General features: G+C 44.8%; 1 protein-coding gene across 6 annotated transcripts in view; it reads left to right on the top strand.

The window, feature by feature from the left end:
* The window catches only part of nrxn2a (neurexin 2a), a 307,701-nt gene that overhangs the window by 272,389 nt on the left and 14,349 nt on the right, over positions 1–20,963 (top strand). For 4 of the 6 annotated variants that reach the window (XM_041851550.1, XM_045208196.1, XM_045208198.1 and 1 more), the window contains 2 exons: positions 14,166–14,255; positions 16,165–16,493. In XM_041851550.1, the coding sequence (XP_041707484.1) occupies positions 14,166–14,255; positions 16,165–16,493 (419 nt within the window). The remainder of the gene's footprint in view (positions 1–14,165; positions 14,256–16,164; positions 16,494–20,963) is intronic. The other 2 variants (XM_045208197.1, XM_045208200.1) reach the window with 1 other exon arrangement.

Raw genomic sequence — 20,963 nt, forward strand, 5'->3', positions numbered from 1 at the left:
GCCATTTCACTATTTTATGTATTCAGAGCACTTTATGGAGTCGCCACATGGAGCGTCCAGATAACTATTGCATAAACAATCTAATAACAATGTGAAAAGGACACATTTTCCTCAAGCTGCCTTGATGGATTTGGATTCTTCACATTAATTGTAGCAGCCAGCTCGGCTGGAGGCAGAGTGGAGCTGAGAATGGGATCTTCACACAGCCTCGGAGCAATGATGGACCCCTCAGCCAAATCTCAGCTCTCGTTTGATTCCCCCCTGCCTGTAAAATTAGCTTTTATATGAGAGCACCGTGGATGTGTGTGTGGCTTGAACGGAGGGAGGAGGAGGTGCTCTCAGAACATTCTGTCGTCTGTTTCTCCCCAAGCCCACATTCTCCCTTTCCATGGCTATTGTCTAACAAATCAACTCCAAAACAATATCTACATTGCATCCTTATGATTCATTGTTATGAGCCAGAACATGTAACTAATATCTAATAATCTGTTTCTTTCCAAATCAAATTTACCAAGCTAACAATAAAGGATTATCCAAAATTGCTCATTTTATTTTCTTGATTGTTAGTTCATGATGGCAATTCACCTCTTCTCTTCTCAACCTACTTAGATATAGATTCTACTTTCACTTCTTCTCGATGAAAGAGAACTCTCGTCTTCTCCACTCCATTCATGTAGCTCCTCAGGAACACATTGTCTGAATATTCAGTACATAATCAGATTATAACATGTCTTGTGTAGTTATTCAATCAGTTGTATGCCCACATTTGGCATAGGCATTTCTTTGTATTGTATATTTATGGTAGGAGGTGTGTGTGTGTGTGTGTGTGTGCGCGTGTGTGTGTTTTTATTTTATATTTGGTACAGGCATTTCTTTATATCTGTTAGGTGTAGAAGACCAGCGTAAAATTAACTGTACGTTACAAAGTTACAGCAGAGGTGTAGTTACAGGACAGCCAAGGTTTTTATCAAGCGGAGAGCGGCTCAAGGCTAGTTTTACCCAAGGTCTTTCATTTTATAATGGCTGTGTCACGCCCTGGCTCTGGGGACTCTTTAATGTTGAGCCAGGGTGTTAGTTTCTATGTTTAGTTTTCTAGGGTTATGTTCTAGATCGTGTGGATCTATGTTGGCCAGGGTGGTTCCCAATCAGAGGCAGCTGATTCTCGTTGTCTCTGATTGGGAACCATACTTAGGCAGCCTGTTTGGCACAGTTAATTGTGGGATCTTGTTCTGTATAGGTTTGTGTTGGTGAACCTTTAGACTTCACGTATCGTTTTGTTGTTTTGTTGTTGGTGTCAAGTACTCATTAAAAGATGTACGCCTATCACGCTGCGCCTTGGTCTGCCTCTTACAACGATCGTGACAGAAGATCCCACCAAAGAAGGACCAAGCAGCGTGTTCAGGAGCAGACACCGGGAAAGGAACTGGAGAAGTTGGCGATGTCCCAGGTGGGCGAATGGTAGTCTTGGGAGGACATGTTCGCGGGCAAAGGGCCATGGGCAAAAGTTATAGCCCTGGCGAGAGAGGAGGTACGGTGCCAACAGTGGGGGGGCACACGGCATGGACGACGGGGCTGCTGGAGGCAGCTACAGGGCGAGTTTGTGGACTAGGAGAGGAGGCCACCAGGTTACGGGGCCCATTGGTCATGAGGGGGAAGGAGAGTGTAGAGGCACGGCGAGAGGTACTGGGGTGTGTTACCAGTCCGGTCCGGCCCGTTCCTGATCCCCGCACAAGGCCAGTGGTGTGTGTTCCCAGTACGGTCCGGCCTGTTCCTGTCCCTCGCACCAAGGCTGTGGTGCGCGTCGCCAGCCCGGTCCGGCCTGTTCCTGCCCCTCGCACCAAGCCTGTGGTCGCGTCGCCAGTCCGGTCCGGCCTGTTCCTGCTCCCCGCACCAAGCCTGTGGTGCGCGTCTCCAGCCCGGTCCGGCCTGTTCCTGCCTCTCGCACCAAGCCTGTGGTGCGCGTCGCCAGCCCGGTCCGGCCTGTTCCTGCTCCCCGCACCAAGCCTGTGGTGCGCGTCGCCAGCCCGGTCCGGCCTGTTCCTGCTCCCCGCACCAAGCCAGTGGTGCGCGTCGCCAGCCCGGTCCGGCCTGTTCCTGCTCCCCGCACCAAGCCAGTGGTGCGCTGTCGCCAGCCCGGTCCGGCCTGTTCCTGCTCCCCGCACCAAGCCAGTGGTGCGCGTCGCCAGCCCGGTCCGGCCTGTTCCTGCTCCCCGCACCAAGCCAGTGGTGCGCGTCGCCAGCCCGGTCCGGCCTGTTCCTGCTACCCGCACCAAGCCAGTGGTGCGCGTCGTCAGCCCGGTCCGGCCCGTTCCTTCTCCCCGCACCAAGCCAGTGGTGCGCGTCGCCAGCCCGGTCCGGCCCGTTCCTGCTCCCCGCACCAAGCCAGTGGTGCGCGTCATCAGCCCGGTCCGGCCCATTCCTGCTCCCCGCACCAAGCCAGTGGTGCGCGTTGCCAGTCCGGTCCGGCCCGTTCCTGCTCCCCGCACCAAGCCAGTGATGCGCGTCGTCAGTCCGGCACAGCCCGTGCCTGTTCCACCGGTGTCCAGTCCAGCTCCGGCCAGCGGGGCCAGACCAGACCAGGGGCGCTACGGGGGGGTAGCAAGAGAGTGGTGGTCACGCCCGGAGCCGGATACGCCTCCGACGCGGAATGCCCACCCGGCCCCTCCCCTGTTGGGTTTAGTTGGCGCGGTCGCAGTCCGCTCCTTTGGGGGGGGGGGTACTGTCACGCCCTGGCTCTGGGGACTCTTTAATGTTGAGCCAGGGTGGTAGTTTCTATGTTTAGTTTTCTAGGGTTATGTTCTAGATCTTGTGGATCTATGTTGGCCAGGGTGGTTCCCAATCAGAGGCAGCTGATTCTCGTTGTCTCTGATTGGGAACCATACTTAGGCAGCCTGTTTGGCACAGTTAATTGTGGGATCTTGTTCTGTATAGGTTTGTGTTGGTGAACCTTTAGACTTCACGATCGTGACAGGCTGCCTCATCCACTCTAGCGTGCCACCTCTGGGGCACTAATCCAGTCAGTGATTGGCCAAAATATAATATTAATGTGTGATAGAATGTGAAAGGAGTAGAGCAGTGGAGATAGATGAGAGAGAAAGTTTAGATGACAGTTCAAAGAATTGCCAATTGATTCATTACTACATTTAGCTAACATTAGATGGTTAGATTCTTACCTTTGCCTCTTTTCGGCAGTCTTGTCCAGATCATCATGGCATTTGTAGTTCTTTATGATAGCCACATTAGCAGCTAATTAGCAATTTAGGGGGAAAATACAGGCGAATATATTGATGAAAGTCACCTTGTCCTAGAGAGATTTACACGGTTCTCAAAACGTCACGCCAGGGTAAGCCAACACAAAACCCAGCCCTTATTTTAAGTGTTTCTAAAATGGTGGAAAAACGATTGGAACCATTTCCCTGTTTGATCACTAGGTTTTATGGGTATTATGACTCATACTGTGGTACTCTACTTGAGGCCGAAGTGCGGGATAGCTGACGAGACTACGTCGGAGAGTGGATAAGTAATTGTATTGGTGAACGTGCAATCACTGGAGAATAAACTGGATGAGCTCCGTTCGAGACTATCCTATCAACGTGATCTGAAGTACTGTAATATCCTATGTTTCTCTGAGTCATGGCTGAACAAGGACATGGTAAATATAAATCTAACTGGTTTTTCTATACATCAGCAGGACAGAACGGTGGCGACTGAGAAGCTCAGGGGAGTTGGTGTGTGTCTCTTTGTTAACAACAGCTGGTGCGTGATCTCTAATATTAAGGAAGTCTCAAGATTCTGCTCGCCTGAGTTAAAATACCTCATGATAAGCTGTAGACCATACTATAGTGTGCAAAGCTGTCATCAAGGCAAAAGGTGGCTATTTGAAGAATCTCAAATATAAAATATATCTTGATTTGTTTAACACTTTTTTGGTTACTACATGATTCCATTTGTGTTATTTCATAGTTTTGATGTCTTCACTATTATTCTAAAATGTAGAAAATAGTAAAAATTAAGAAAATGAGTAGGTGTGTCCAAACCTTTGACTGGTACTGTATATACAGTTGAAGTCGGAAGTTTACATACATTTACATTTACATTTTCGGCATTTGGCAGACGCTCTTATCCAGAGCGACTTACAAATTGGTGCATTCACCTTATGAAAGCCAGTGGGACAACCACTTTACAATATATCAATGGGGGAAAAAGGTATTTAGTCAGCCACCAATTGTGCAAGTTCTCCCACTTAAAAAGATGAGAGAGGCCTGTAATTTTCATCATAGGTACACGTCAACTATGACAGACAAATTGAGAATTTTTTTTCTCCAGAAAATCACATTGTAGGATTTTTTATGAATTTATTTGCAAATTATGGTGGAAAATAAGTATTTGGTCACCTACAAACAAGCAAGATTTCTGGTTCTCACAGACCTGTAACTTCTTCTTTAAGAGGCTCCTCTGTCCTCCACTCGTTACCTGTATTAATGGCACCTGTTTGAACTTGTTATCAGTATAAAAGACACCTGTCCACAACCTCAAACAGTCACACTCCAAACTCCACTATGGCCAAGACCAAAGAGCTGTCAAAGGACACCAGAAACAAAATTGTAGACCTGCACCAGGCTGGGAAGACTGAATCTGCAATAGGTAAGCAGCTTGGTTTGAAGAAATCAAATGTGGGAGCAATTATTAGGAAATGGAAGACATACAAGACCACTGATAATCTCCCTCGATCTGGGGCTCCACGCAAGATCTCTCCCCGTGGGGTCAAAATGATCACAAGAACGGTGAGCAAAAATCCCAGAACCACACGGGGGGACCTAGTGAATGACCTGCAGAGAGCTGGGACCAAAGTAACAAAGCCTACCATCAGTAACACACTACGCCGCCAGGGACTCAAATCCTGCAGTGCCAGACGTGTCCCTCTGCTTAAGCCAGTACATGTCCAGGCCCGTCTGAAGTTTGCTAGAGTGCATTTGGATGATCCAGAAGAGGATTGGGAGAATGTCATATGGTCAGATGAAACCAAAATAGAACTTTTTGGTAAAAACTCAACTCGTCGTGTTTGGAGGACAAAGAATGCTGAGTTGCATCCAAAGAACACCATACCTACTGTGAAGCATGGGGGTGGAAACATCATGCTTTGGGGCTGTTTTTCTGCAAAGGGACCAGGATGACTGATCCGTGTAAAGGAAAGAATGAATGGGGCCATGTATCGTGAGATTTTGAGTGAAAACCTCCTTCCATCAGCAAGGGCATTGAAGATGAAATGTGGCTGGGTCTTTCAGCATGACAATGATCCCAAACACACCGCCCGGGCAACGAAGGTGTCACGGTTTCGGCCGAGGCTGCTCCTTCTCCTTGTTCGGGCAGGCTTCGGCGGTCGTCGTCTCCGGAGTACTAGCTGCCACCGTTCTATGTTTCGATGTTTGTTTGGTTTTGTCTGTTTTGTTACACCTGTTCCTTGTTAGTGTTAATTATGCGTCCTATAAGCTCTCTTGGGTTTTGTCATGTGTTGTGTGTAATTGTTCGTTGTCAATTTGGGATGCTAGTTCGTTTATCCCTCTGTATTGTTTTTGAAGAGAGTTCCGCACAGTGTGTGCCTTTTGTTTGTACTATAACCGGTGTGCGTAAAGTTCGCTTGCCTGCCAGGTTGTATTTAGCTGTGTTTGGCTTGTTATTTTTGTCTTCACTAAAGACGTTAGTACGAAGCCTCTGTGTGTCCTGCGCTTGATTCCACACCGCATCTACACTCAACCTTGACAAAAGGAGTGGCTTCGTAAGAAGCATTTCAAGGTCCTGGAGTGGCCTAGCCAGTCTCCAGATCTCAACCCCATAGAAAAATTTGGAGGGAGTTGAAAGTCTGTGTTGCCCAGCGACAGCCCCAAAACATCACTGCTCTAGAGGAGATCTGCATGGAGGAATGGGCCAAAATACCAGCAACAGTGTGTGAAAACCTTGTGAAGACTTACAGAAAACATTTGACCTGTGTCATTGCCAACAAAGGGTATATAACAAAGTATTGAGAAACTTTTGTTATTGACCAAATACTTATTTTCCACCATAACTTGCAAATAAATTAATAAAAAATCCTACAATGTGATTTTCTGGAAAAAAAATGCTCATTTTGTCTGTCATAGTTGACGTGTACCTATGATGAAAATTACAGGCCTCTCTCATCTTTTTAAGTGGGAGAACTTGCACAATTGGTGGCTGACTAAATACTTTTTCCCCCCACTGTATGTATTATTATTTTTTGGTGGGTGGGGTAGGGGGAGGGTAGAAGGATTACTTTTATAATAATTCCAGGTATTCCTTAAAGAGGGGGGGGTTTCAAGTGTCTCCGGAAGGTGGTGAGTGACTCCGCTGTCCTGGCATCGTGAGGGAGCTTGTTCCACCATTGGGATGCCAGAGCAGCGAACAGTTTTGACTGGGCTCAGCGGGAACTGTGCTTCCGCAGAGGTAGGGGGGCCAGCAGGCCAGAGGTGGATGAACGCAATGCCCTCGTTTGGGTGTAGGGACTGATCAGAGCCTGAAGGTACGGAGGTGCCGTTCCCCTCACTGCTCCATAGGCAAGCACCATGGTCTTGTAGCAGATGCGGGCTTCAACTGGAAGCCAGTGGAGTGTGCGGAGGAGCGGGGTGACGTGAGAGAACTTGGGAAGGTTGAACGCCAGACGGGCTGCAGCGTTCTGGATGAGTTTTAGGGGTTTAATGGCACAGGCAGGGAGCCCAGCCAACAGCGAGTTGCAGTAATCCAGACGGGAGATGACAAGTGCCTGGATTAGGACCTGTGCCGCTTCCTGTGTAAGGTAGGGTCGTACTCTGCGAATGTTGTAGAGCATGAACCAACAGGATCGGGTCACCGCTTTGATGTTAGCAGAGAACAACAGGGTGTTGTCCAGGGTCAAGCCAATGTTCTTTGCAATCTGGGAGGAGGACACAACAGAGTTGTCAACCATGATGGTGAGATCATGGAGCGGGCAGTCCTTCCCCAGGAGGAAGAGCAGCTCTGTCTTGCCGAGGTTCAGCTTGAGGTGGTGATCCGTCATCCACACTGATATGTCTGCCAGACATGCAGAGATGCGATTCGCCACCTGGTTATCAGAAGGGGGAAAGGAGAAGGTGAATTGTGTGTCGTCTGCGTAGCAATGATAGGAGAGACCATGTGAGGATATGACAGAGCCAAGGGACTTGGTGTATAGAGAGAATAGGAGAGGGCCTAGAACTGAGCCTTGGGGGACACCAGTGGTGAGAGCACGTGGTGCGGAGACAGATTCTCGCCACGCCACCTGGTAGGAGCGACCTGTGAGGTAGGACGCAATCCAAGAGTGAGCCGCGCTGGAGATGCCCAACTCGGAGAGGGTGGAGAGGAGGATCTGATGGTTCACAGTATCAAAGGCAGCAGATAGGTCTAGAAGGATGAGAGCAGAGGAGAGAGGGTTAGCTTTAGCAGTGCGGAGAGCCTCCATGACACAGAGAAGAGCAGTCTCAGTTGAATGACCAGTCTTGAAACCTGACTGGTTTGGATCAAGAAGGTCATTCTGAGAGAGATAACAAGAGAGTTGGCTAAAGACGGCAAGCTCAAGAGTTTTGGAGAGAAAATAAAGAAGTGATACTGGTCTGTAGTTGTTGACATCAGATGGATCGAGTGTAGGTTTTTTGAGAAGGGGTGCAACTCTCGCTCTCTTGAAGACGGAAGGCACATAGCCAGTGGTCAAGGATGAGTTGATGAGCGAGGTGAGGTAAGGGAGAAGGTCTCCGGAAATGGTCTGGAGAAGAGAGGAGGGGATAGGGTCAAGCGGGCAGGTTGTTGGGCGGCCGGCCGTCACAAGTCGCAAGATTTCATCTGGAGAGAGAGGGGAGAAAGAAGTCAAAGCATAGGGTAGGGCAGTGTGAGCAGGACCAGCGGTGTCATTTGACTTAATAAATGAGGATCGGATGTCGTCAACCTTCTTTTCAAAATGGTTGACGAAGTCATCCACAGAGAGGGAGGAGGGAGGGGGAGGAGGAGGATTCAGCAGGGAGGAGAAGGTGGCAAAGAGCTTCCTAGGGTTAGAGGCAGAGGCTTGAAATTTAGAGTGGTAGAAAGTGGCTTTAGCAGCAGAAACAGAGGAAGAAAATGTAGAGAGGAGGGAGTGAAAAGATGACAGGTCGGCAGGGAGTCTAGTTTTCGTACACCTTAGCCAAATACATTTAAACTCAGTTTTTCACAATTCCTGACATTTAATCCTAGTAAAACATTCCCTGTCTTAGGTCAGTTAGGATCACCACTTTATTTTAAGAATGTGAAATGTCAGAATAATAGTAGAGAGAATGATTTATTTCAGCTTTTATTTATTTCATTACATTCCCAGTGGGTCAGAAGTTTACATACACTCAATTAGTATTTGGTAGCATTGCCTTTAAATTGTTTAACTTGGGTCAAACGTTTTGGGTAGCCTTCCACAAGCTTCCCACAATAAGTTGGGTGAATTTTAGCCCATTACTCCTGACAGAGCTGGTGTAACTGAGTCAGGTTTGTAGGCCTCCTTGCTCGCACACGCTTTTTCAGTTCTGCCCACACATTTTCTATAGTATTGAGGTCAGGGCTTTGTGATGGCCACTCCAATACCTTGACTTTGTTGTCCTTAAGCCATTTTGCCACAACTTTGGAAGTATGCTTAGGGTCATTGTCCATTTGGAATCCCCATTTGCGACCAAGCTTTAACTTCCTGACTGATGTCTTGAGATGTTGCTTCAATATATCCACATAATTTTCCTTCCTTATGATGCCATCTATTTTGTGAAGTGCACCAGTCCCTCCCTCCTGCAGCAAAGCACCCCCACAGCATGATGCTACCACCCCCGTGCTTCACGGTTGGGATGGTGTTCTTCGGCTTGCAAGCGTTCCCCTTTTTCCTCCAAACATAACGATGGTCATTATGGCCAAACAGTTATATTTTTGTTTCATCAGACCAGAGGACATTTCTCCAAAAAGTAAGATCCTTGTCCCCATGTGCAGTTGCAAACCGTAGTCTAGCTTTTTTATGGCGGTTTTGGAGCAGTGGCTTCTTCCTTGCTGAGCGGCCTTTCAGGTTATGTCGATATAGGACTCATTTTACTGTGGATATAGATACTTTTGTACCTGTTTCCTCCAACATCTTCACAAGGTCCTTTGCTGTTGTTCTGGAATTGATTTGCACTTTTCCCACCAAAGTACGTTCATCTCTAGGAGACAGAACACGTCTCCTTCCTGAGTGGTATGATGGCTGCGTGGACCCATGGTGTTTATACTTGCGTACTATTGTTTGTACAGATGAACGTGGTACCTTCAGGCGTTTGGAAATTGCTCCCAAGGATGAACTTGTGGAGGTCTACAATTTTTTTTGATTTTCCCATGATGTCAAGCAAAGAGGCACTGAGTTTGAATGTAGGCCTTGAAATACATCCACAGGTACACCTCCAATTGACTCAAATGATGTCAATTAGCCTATCAGAAGCTTCTAATGCCATGACATCATTTTCTGGAACTTCCCAAGCTGTTTAAAGGCACAGTCAACTTAGTGTATGTAAACTTCTGACCCACTGGAATTGTGATACAGTGAATTATAAGTGAAATAATCTGTCTGTAAACAATTGTTGGAAAACGTACTTGTGTCATGCACAAAGTAGATGTCCTAACTGACTTGCCAAAACTATAGTTTGTTAACAAGAAATGTGTGGAGTGGTTGAAAAACGAGTTTTAATGACTCCAACCTAAGTGTATGTAAACTTCCGACTTCAACTGTACATACACAGTACCTTCAGAAAGTATTTACACACCTTGACTTTTTCCACATTTTGTTGTGTTACAGCCTGAATTTAAAATGGATTAAATAGAGATTTTTTGGGGTCAATGGCCCACACACAATACCCCATAATGTCAAAGTGTAATTATGTTTTTACATTTTTTTACAAATTAATTAAAAATGAAAAGCTGAAATGTCTTGAGTCAGTAACCCCTTTGTTATGGCAAGCCTAAATAAGTTCAGGAGTAAACATGTGCTTAACGAGTCACATAATAAGATGCATGGACTCACTCTGTGTTCAATAATAGTGTTTAACATGATTTTTGAATGACTACCTCATCTCTGTACCCCACACATACAATTATCTGTAATGTCCCTCAGTCAAGCAGTGAATTTCAAACACAGATTAAATCACAAAGACCAGGGAGTTTTCCAATGCCTCGCAAAGAAGGACACCTATTGATAGATGGGTAAAAAAAAAGCATTGAATATCCCTTTGAGCATGGTGAAGATATTAATTACACTTTGGATGGTGTATCAATACACCCAGTCACTACAAAGATACAGGTGTCTTGCCTAACTCAGTTGCCGGAGAGGAAGGAAAACGCTCAGGGATTTCACCATGAGGCCAATGGTGACTTTAAAACAGTTACAGAGTTGAATGGCTGTGATAGGAGAAAACTGAGGATGGATCAACAACATTGTAGTTACTCCACAGTACTAACTCAATTGACAGAGTGAAAAGAAGGAAGCCTGTACACAATAACAAATATTGCAAAACACCAATACTGTTTGCAACAAGGTACTAAAGTAATACTGCAAAACAATGTGGCTAAGCAATTAACTTTTTGTCCTGAATACAAAGTGTTATGTTTGGGGCAAATCCAATAAAACCCATTACTGAATACACTCTCCATATTTTCAAGTATAGTGGTGGCTGCATCATGTTATGGGTATTAGAGGCTGCTGCTGCCTATTGAAATCACTGGCCACTTTAAGAAATTGAACACTAGTCATTTTAATAATGTTTACAGTCACTTTAATAATGTTTACATATCTTGCACTACTCATCTCATATGTATATACTGCATTCTATTCTATAATATTATACTTATCTTAGTCCATGCCGCTCTGTCATGGTCATTGCTTGTCCATATATGTATATTTTCTTAAATTCCATTCCTTACTAGTTTTGTGTGTATTAGGTATATGTTGTGAAATTGTTAGATATTACTTTTTAGATACTACTGCACTGTCGGAGCTAGAAGCACAAGCATTTCGCTACACCCGCTATAACATCTGCTAAACACGTGTATGTGACAAATAAAATTTGATTTGATTTGTAATCGTTAAGGACTGGGGAGATTTTCAGGATAAAAAAGAAACGGAATGGAGCTATAAGCACAGGCAAAATCCTAGAAGAAAACCTAGTTCAGTCTGCTTTCCACCAGACACTGGAAGATTAATTCACCTTTCAGCAGGACAATAACCTAAAACACAAATTGCTTACCAAGAAGACAGTGAATGTTCCCGAGTGGCCGAGTTATTGTTTTGACTTAAATCTGCTAAAAAATCTATGGCAAGACAGGAAAATGGTTGTCTAGCAATGATCAACAACCAACTTGACAGAGCTTGAAGAATTTTGAGAAGAATAATGGGCAAATATTGTACAATCCAGGTGTCCAAATCTGCGTTTCCCAAACTCGGTCCTGGGGCCCCCCCCCCCCTGGATGCACGTTTTGGTTTTTGCCCTAGCACTACACAGCTGATTCAAATAATGAACCCATCATCAAGCACCCCTTGGGGTCCCCAGGACCGAGTTTGGGAATCGCTGTCTTAGAGACTTACCCAGTAGTTGTGTGCTGGTCAGCTGTTTGTTCAACCGGACCCGCTCGCAATTGCTAATAATCCATCCGCAATCACCCAACTATATGTGATAACCCGCAAAGACTGCAGAACGATTTTTGGACAGGTGGTGCAGGATTTTTTGTTGTTGCCTGATTTAGATATGCTTCTGTTTATAATTTCAGACATTTTGGTAGGCTATTTGTTAATCAAGTTGTCTATAATTAGATACATATAGCTTCTCTTTTGTCATTATATGTTTCCCTAGAAGACTAAATAAACCCTTGCTCAACATATTCATGTAATAGAGCTATAGAATGAACGCTTTAATCTAGTTGACATCGGTAAAATGTTCTCTGTCATCTTTCGCGGAGCAAAGAAGTTTAGGGACTGGGGAGAAAATACATTAAAGCAAAAAAAATATATATGGGACACTTTTGCTGTGCAAAATGTCCAAATGACATCAGTTTGACCGGTTGTAAGGAAAAAGAAGCTGTGACAACAACCCAACGTGTTTCTGATAAGATTTCAGTTCGACTTCCATGCATATTTTATGTGGTTGAAATACTATCAGCTTTTAAGATGCTTTTATTATGAAGACAGCTCCTCTACAGATATTATCTAATTGAGCATCACATTATCTCAAGATGCAAAAAGAAAGAAATCATATTCATCCACTCCTGTTCCCAAGTCCAAATTTCGCCTACATTTGGTGTATCATTTTACTGCAAGAAATGCTTAATTCTGCAGGAGTTAATATTAAGGCTATAGCCCTAATCGCACGGGACTAGTATTACTAGAGAACGTTGGTTATGTATTTATTACCCCAGAATGTCTGTTATTCCAGAGGACGTTTCGGACGGGATGAGTTTTCTTAATTTTTGTATTTTTAATAAATTGACATTTATGATGGAAGCCTGGAGGTTTTTTTCTAGGCGTGAAAATACAGTATTTCAACAAGTCTAGGTGATAACAGGCTACACTGATAACTCGAGATTGGTTCTCAAATTTCTAAACCATACCAAACCATATTTGGTATAGTGTCGCCATAATATGTTGATTGATGAAGTGTGATCATAATCATTAGGATATTTTAGCGATCCGCAGTAGAAGAAGTCCTAAATACCCCCCAGCCTTCAGATGTGAGGTAAAAAGCTAGGCCTTACTTGCACTTGATATGCGTATTTAGGCTATGGATGAGAAAGTGAACTTTTACCAAACGTTTAACTCAGTTGTACGCTGCTTTGCGATCTATTAACAGCAAGGGTTGCAGCAAGGGTTGCATTAGCCCTAAACCCTAAAGCTTAGGTTTATGCGGTAATACCAGATGGCCTAAAATAATTAAAGAAAAACCTCAATGTAGCCTATATAAATTGCACAATAATTATAGATTTATGTATATGTATATTTTTTTTATTTTAGTCATTTAGCAGACGCTCTTATCCAGAGCGACTTACAGTTAGTGAGTGCATACATTTTCATACTGGCCCCCCGTGGGAATCGAACCCAAAACCCTGGTGTTGCAAACGCCATGCTCTACCAACTGAGCTACACAGGACTTTACATAGATAAAAGTCTGTGTGTATGTGTATACTCCGTACTCACATGTATTGACTCAGGGGTGTGAATACTTATGTAAATGAAATATTTCTGTATTTCATATTCAATAGATTTGCAAAAATGTATTGAAACAGGCTTTCACTTTGTCATTATGGGGTATTGTGTGTAGATGGGTGAGAAGAAAAAAATATGTAATCCATTCTGAATTCAGGCTTTAACACAACAACATGTGGAATAAATCAAGGGTTATGAATACTTTCTGAAGCACTGTGTATAGATAGATAGATAGATAGATAGATAGATAGATAGATAGATAGATAGATAGATAGATAGATAGATAGATAGATAGATAGATAGATAGATAGATAGATAGATAGATAGATACGTATATATATTTATTTATTTTCAGAGCAACTAACAATTGATTGAAATGTCTGTGTATCAAATGTTCATCCTATCATGAATCACTTTCTTGAAGAATAAGGAACCCTGCTAGGCTACTTCCCTTAACAGTAATAATCACCATAGTAATGTCCTTCCATTGAGATGAGAAAGACCAGAGATTGTCTTCCTGCTATTTACTCAAGCTGTGTTCATGGTTCTAAAGGTTAAACTGTGAATTGATGTTGTCTTTTAAATGCATGCATTGTTGCTCTCTTGCTGTTTTCTCCCAATTACAGTTATATCTCTTCTTCCATTTTGTTTGCATTTAAGCCCTGATGCTTGGCTAAAAAGTTAATAATTACACCAATACCCACTAAATGAACCAGCTCAGTACTTTATAAATAGAACTAAACACCATTCTAACTAGTGTATCCTTTGTTACTATCCCTTAATAAATACCACTAAGTAAAGCACAAGTTTATTTTAACCTGAAGCTGGGTTAAAATTGATAACTTGCTAAACGTGTTAGCCATGATGCCCTGTCTCTAACCTTGTGATCTTTCAACTTCCAGACTTTAACCTCTAATCTGTCTCTCCAAATTCTTTGAAGGGAACTTTGATAATGAGCGCCTGGCTATTGCTAGACAAAGAATCCCATACCGACTTGGTCGGGTAGTTGACGAGTGGCTACTCGACAAAGGTAAACAAAAAATTAATTAATCCATTAAACAGTTACTAAATCCAGTTAAATCCCTCTGTCTAATCCCTGTAAGAGGTGCAGTGCCAAGAGACAAAGGCGACAAGCAAAGGATCAAATGCTTTTACCTACTGTATGTACGGTATAAAGATACAGATGTCAGCATGTTGGGTTGGGTCTGTTTGGGACTTTGGACTGAAATTGACTGTGGATGGTAGTGATTATGATGGGAATCAGCCATATAACCAATAGCCATTTAGAATAACCTACCTAATGCCATTTAGTATCATGGGCGACAGTACAGTACATCTACCAGGTATCCTTTGCCATCCCCAGAACTTCTGGGAATGCTGCACCTCTTCAGAGATTTTAAAACCAATTAACTAAATAAACATAACCCCTGACTAACCCTCCAAAAAGTCCCTCCTAATTATTGTGTTTAATTAGATGCTGCTGACTTTATTACCTTGTTATTATCTGTTTATTATTCTTGTGACATGAACATCATTACAATGATAAATAACCTGCTAAACAACTGGAATAATTAGCTGGTAAAGGAACATTTAATCTAATGCTGGTGGTTCTTGCAAAAAGGTATTACAGTATCTCACAATAAACCTTCCATTTAAATTCACATCCTGGTCTCTCTAAATTCTCTAAACTGGATGGTTCATGTATAGTCTACACTGCGGTTAATTGGCCATGCTAAAAGCCCCATGCTAATGTGACCCCCACTAAACACCACTATACTCTCCCTACTATACCTCCAGATGATTTCCTTGCATTCTTGGCAACCATATTACAGACATGTTCAGGGACAAAGGGGCTGAGACCCTGGCAGACAGGTAAATTACTGTCACTGCAACAATACATATGATATATAGTTAATCAACGTTCTCCAGATAAGGACTCACATTACATTACCCGCTCTGAACATGCTGATCTCACTGAGTGATGATTTAACAGTAACAGTGCTTATTATCAGTGCTGCTTCGGAGAACGAACACTGATTGGTCCACCAACCTCTGACTGAGAGGATGAATGGGGAAATGCCCAGTCACTAGTTGTCCATCAATTCAGAGAAACGACTTCCTGTGTTTTATGAAGGGAAGTTATGTGCGTACACTTTCCCATGACTCTCCTTTCTCCCATTGCGCTCTGTAAACACACTGATAGCTAAATGAAAGTAAAAGTATACCCAATATTGTGCCATCTTCCCCTTTGCAAAGACTTAACCGATTTGAAAAGCCCCTTTTTTGACCCTATGACCAGGATTAAGCTAAGTCACTAACTCTGCTTTTAAACACTAACCAGTTGATGTACCAAGCTAACATTCAAACTAACCACTCCTTACCCTCAGACCATATGGGCCCTTGTCTATGTGACCAATAAGATGTCTGAATAGAAATATACAAAATACAAACCAGAACACTTTGATTGAATTAAACATTCCAGACAAGGTGTTAACATACCTATTATGACATTTTACTAAGGCCCTTCTGAGTCTTTAGCATGGTATAACTCATTTTATAAACTGGGTGGTTCGAACCCTGAATGCTGATTGGCTGACAGCCGTGGTATATCAGACCGTATACCACGGATATGACAAAACATTTATTTTTACTGCTCTAATTACATTGGTGACCAGTTTATAATAGCAATAAGGCACTTAGGGGGTTGTTGGTATATGACCAATATACCACGGCTAAGGGCTATATCCAGGCACTCCGCTTTGCGTTGTGCTTAAGAACAGCCCTTAGCCGTGGTATATTGGCCATATACCACACCCCTTCGGGCCTTATTGCTTAAATGTAATTGGATGTCTGCCTGTTTGTGTCTGTCTCTCTCTCTCTCCACTTCTATCTCTTTCTTCTTCTATCTCTCTTTCTCCTCTTCCTTTACCTCACTACAGGACGACAGCTGACCATCTTCAACAGCCAGGCAGAGATAAAGATCGGGGGTCAGGACAAGGGCCGGCCGTTCCAGGGCCAGATCTCTGGTCTCTACTATAACGGCCTGCAGGTGCTGAAGCTGGCATCAGAGAGTGACCCCAGTGTCCAGGCCGAGGGGAACCTGAGGCTGGTGGGAGACTCACTGTCAGTGCTGACCACTGAGACCACCTCCACCACCCCACTGGCTGTCTCCGACATGTCCACCACAATCATGGAGACCACCACCACCATGGCCACCACCACCACCCGCAGGCAACGCTCCCCCAGCATGAGGGAGAGCATCTCCCAGGTCAGAGGGAGGGCCGGGTGGGGGCTTGTGGTCAGGGCAGGGTACTAGGGCCATGTTAATATAATAATAATATAATAATAATATTATAATAATATAATATAATATAATAATATATAATAATGTTGAACATTATTAGTGACCAATGGTGCAAAAGGTGATGTAATGATGGCTAATGACTCAGACTAGCCATTTTATCAGTGTTAACAGTCCCTCATTCAGTAATCCTGGCTTTAACATTGTACTATAAGAAACTGTATGTACGGTCTTCTCCTAATGCTAGAGGTGATTCTGACAGGACTGTGGGTGAGCTAGTGTGAGGGCTAAACAGTAGGCCGACAGCATACTGTAAGTAACCGTTTAGATGGGAGAGTTCTGTGAAGACAGACAGACAGACAGACAGACAGACAGACAGACAGACAGACAGACAGACAGACAGACAGACAGACAGACAGACAGACAGACATTACCAAGAGGTTGGCTGCATGAGACAGATGCTCCGTCTACATTATATCTCATTGACACTCAACAGGCAGACAAATCAGAGAGCACTGCAAAAACAATCCTTAAAGAACACTTTCACAGGAACAATCTCCCTGTCTTTCAATTCCCTTGCACATTTTCAACATAACTATGCTGCTTGCCTCTGCCGATAAGAGGCAGTAGTTACTCATTAAAACCAAGAGCTTTTCAATAAGGGAAAACAGACAAAGCACTGGACCTAGACACGTCTTTGAAAATAAGTTAGCTCTCTATTGAAAGTGTTTTTCCAATTGCTGGTTTGTTAAACTCTCATTCCAACGTGAAATATTGTCTACTCTCTATGTTGGCGAAATGTATTCAGTTCCATTTGTGTGTTTGTATTGTGCCTTTTAAATGTCATGGTAACAGTGCACAGTAGTTACAAAACTAGCAGACCCTGTGGAAGTCAACTCCCTCAGAGATGTGATGCACTCTTTCTTTTTTTTTCAAATCCCAAAAAGCTAGATTGACAGGGTTTTTAGCAGATGAAGCTACATTATTTTCCTACACTGACTATTGTTAGGCCACCACATAGATCCAAGCAGAAGGCCACACCACATTTAGAGTAAGTTGTCAAGAGACCACCATCCTCCGTTCCTCCCATTCCTTGGATTAAACCTTATATGCCTTCGACTTTGTTCATCAAGAGATGAAGGAAGGTCACGCTCAATAACAATTTATGCCAATCACGGCTAAACTGCCTATTTCCATATCCAGCGATCCGGTAGTCATTTGCATGAATGTTGATTAACCTAAATTCAACCCCACGTAGAACCTTGGAGTAGCTTTAATCCAGTCTTGCTGAATGTAAATAGCCCTAGGGAGACCAGGGCCCAGATTCACAAAACACTTCTTACACAAAAACTTAAGAAGCCTCTTAAGAAAAATAATAAGAAGGTCATAAGATAGTTCATAAGTGCAATTCCTCAACAATATCTTAAGATTTAATGATTTTCTTACGAACTTCTCAAATATCTTATTACAAATCTTCTTCAGATGTTTGTTGCTAGGCAACCGTTTTAGCTAGCTATTTAGCTAGCAATGGCAATCATGTTAGCATATTTCTTACTGATATTACTGTTCTAAAACATGTTCTTGTGTTTAAAATAATCAATACTGAAACTTTCAAATGATGTTTGTGAGTGAATAATTTTTTTTAAATTGCTTTCATGAGCTTTTTCTCTCACTGCCCTGAGTTTAAGTCTAGGGTTTAGTTGTCTTGGAATTAAGAACATTTCCAATAACCTTTTTGAGGAATAGCGACTTTGCTTAACTTTCTTCTTAAGTCTATAGTTAAGGAAAAAATGGCAGTTAAGAAGATATATAAGAAGAAAGAACGCTGCAGCCTGTCTGGTGTTCAACCTTCCCAAATTCTCTCATGTCACCCCGCTCCTCCGCACTCTCCACTGGCTTCCAGTTGAAGCTCACATCTATTACAAAACCATGGTGCTTGCCTACGGAGCTGTAAGGGGAACGGCACCTCCTTACCTTCAGGCTCTGATCAGACCCTACACCCAAACGAGGGCACTACGTTCATCCACCTCTGGCCTGCTAGCCCCCCTACCTTTACGGAAGCACAGTTCCCGCTCAGCCCAGTCAAAGCTATTCGCTGCTCTGGCACCCCAATGGTGGAACAAGCTCCCCCACGACGCCAGGACAGCGGAGTCACTGACCACCTTCCAGAGACACTTCAAACCCTACCTCTTTAAGGAATACCTGGAATAGTATAACAGTAATCCTTCTACCCCCCTCCCCCACCCCCCCATAAAAAAGGGGGGTGGTTGTCCCACTGGCTATCCTAAGTTGAATGCACCAATTTGTAAGTCGCTCTGGATAAGAGTGTCTGCTAAATGACTTAAATGTAAATGTTTTGTGAATCTGGTTCCCAGCAGAATGTGGCTAACTACCATGCTTGCCCTTTCAACACATGAAAACATAATTTATCATTTATGTTCATGGGCTATCTGAATATTTAAATCAACATCAGTCACTTGGAAAGAGAGGTTAGCAAAATATTAAACAGTACAAATCTAAAATATATTCAAAGTATTTTTCTTTCTTTCTATAACACTCTAAATAGGAGAGACAAACACCTGTGTAATCACTTGGCAATCCTCTCCCCTCTGTTGTGATTAGGATTTATCCTCCTGTTACAGGAGGGGGTCGCAGTTCCGGAGCGACCCACTAGGTGTCTTCCTATGACAACCTTAGGCACCTTCTCACTCACAGTCGGGACTAATCATTATCCTATTGGTGTCACCTGTGTCTACCTGTTCACCTGTGTATTTATGCCCTCACTTCCCTGTGTTCCCTTGCTCTGTTTTCTCTGCTAGTTTCTCAATGCCAAACAGTACTACTCAGTGTCTGATTGCGAGATGTATGTACAGGTACTTGAGAAGTGTTCTCCCTGTTTCATGTTTGCTGTCAGCCTGTTTTTGGAGACCAATTTGCTCCTCCTTTATTTTATTGTGACAAGTCCGTTATTTTGTATCCTGGTTTTGGGACCACCGGTAAAGATCCTTGTTTCACCATCTCTGCCTACTGTCTATCCTGCACCGCACCTGGGTCACACCTCACACCAACCCTCACAGAAAACAGAGCCTATATGGACCCAGCGGAGGCAGCACAGTATCGTAGCGCATTGGCAACGCAGGGAGCTATGCTGAACCAGCATGACCGCAGCCTGCAGCAGATCACTGAGAATCTCCGCCTACCACCTCCGGAGAGGTACGACGGACGTCCAGAGGGCTGAAGGGAATTCCTCACCCAGTGTTCCCTGGTATTCAGCCTACAACCCTCCTCCTTCCTGACGGAGCAGGGCCGGGTGGCCTACATTATCACTCTGTTGACGGGTCGGGCCCTTTCTTGGGCTACCGCGGAGTGGGAGAGCCAAACTCCGGCGTGCTCCTACTCCTACCAATTCACCCGGGAGCTACGCAAGGTGTTCGACAAGGTGATGTCGGGCACGAGGCCGGGAGGCGGCTCACGGCCTGTCGGCAGGGTGACCGTTCGGTGGCGGACTACTCTGTGGAGTTCCGGACCCGGGCTCGAGAGGCAGGATGGGAGGAGGCCGCCCTGGTCGTCCTATCCGCGCAGGGTCTATCGGAGGGGATGAAGGACAAACTCTCCTTCAGGGAGCTGCCTGAGCGACTGGACGGCCTCGTCGACCTCTCGGTGCGGATAGACAATCTGCGTCGTGAGAGGGCGCACAAGAGAGGGATGATGCAAGGCGTCCAGGATGGAGAAGCAGAGACGTCTGTGCCAGGGACGTTGCCAGTACTGCGGCCAGACAGGTTACCACTGCGACTCCCGGGAAATGGGAGGGCTCGCTAATATCGGGAGGATAACCCCAACCCCAGAGACTCCCGGACTTTTCTCTCCGTCAGGGTTCAGTGGGCCCGCACTGCGCGTCGGGTGCATGCACTGGTGGATTCGGGGGCCTGGACAACGGGCTGGCCAAAGGGTGAAGCGTTCCGTTACTCTCCCTCTCCGAGACGGTTCCGGTCATGGGCCTGGACGGCCGGCCGTTGGGGTCGGGCTTCATCACCCGGCGCACTGTCCCCGTGCGTGTCCGGGTGGCAGGGGAGCTATGGGAGGATATCCAGTTTTTCATTGTGGACTCTCCGGAGTGTCCCCTCAGGTACCACACTGCGAACCGCTTACTGCCCTAGCGGCAGTTGCCACAGGGAGGATAGCGGCTACAGACTCCGTCACCAGCCCAGACCTGGCAGGCGTTCCCCGGGAGTATTGAGATCTGGGGGAGGTGTTTAGTTAGAGGCGTGCCAAGGGCCTACCTCCTCACAGGCCATACGACTGTGCTATCGATCTCCTGCCGGGCGCAATGCCCACACGAGGGCGATTGTTTTCCTTGTCCTGGCCGGAGACGCTGGCCATGAGGGAGTATATCGACGAGGCACATCCATCCCTCTACCTCACCCGCAGGCGCGGGCT

This window comes from Coregonus clupeaformis, chromosome 27, assembly GCF_020615455.1.
Source record: "Coregonus clupeaformis isolate EN_2021a chromosome 27, ASM2061545v1, whole genome shotgun sequence".
In the NCBI taxonomy this organism is placed as follows: Eukaryota; Metazoa; Chordata; class Actinopteri; order Salmoniformes; family Salmonidae; genus Coregonus; species Coregonus clupeaformis.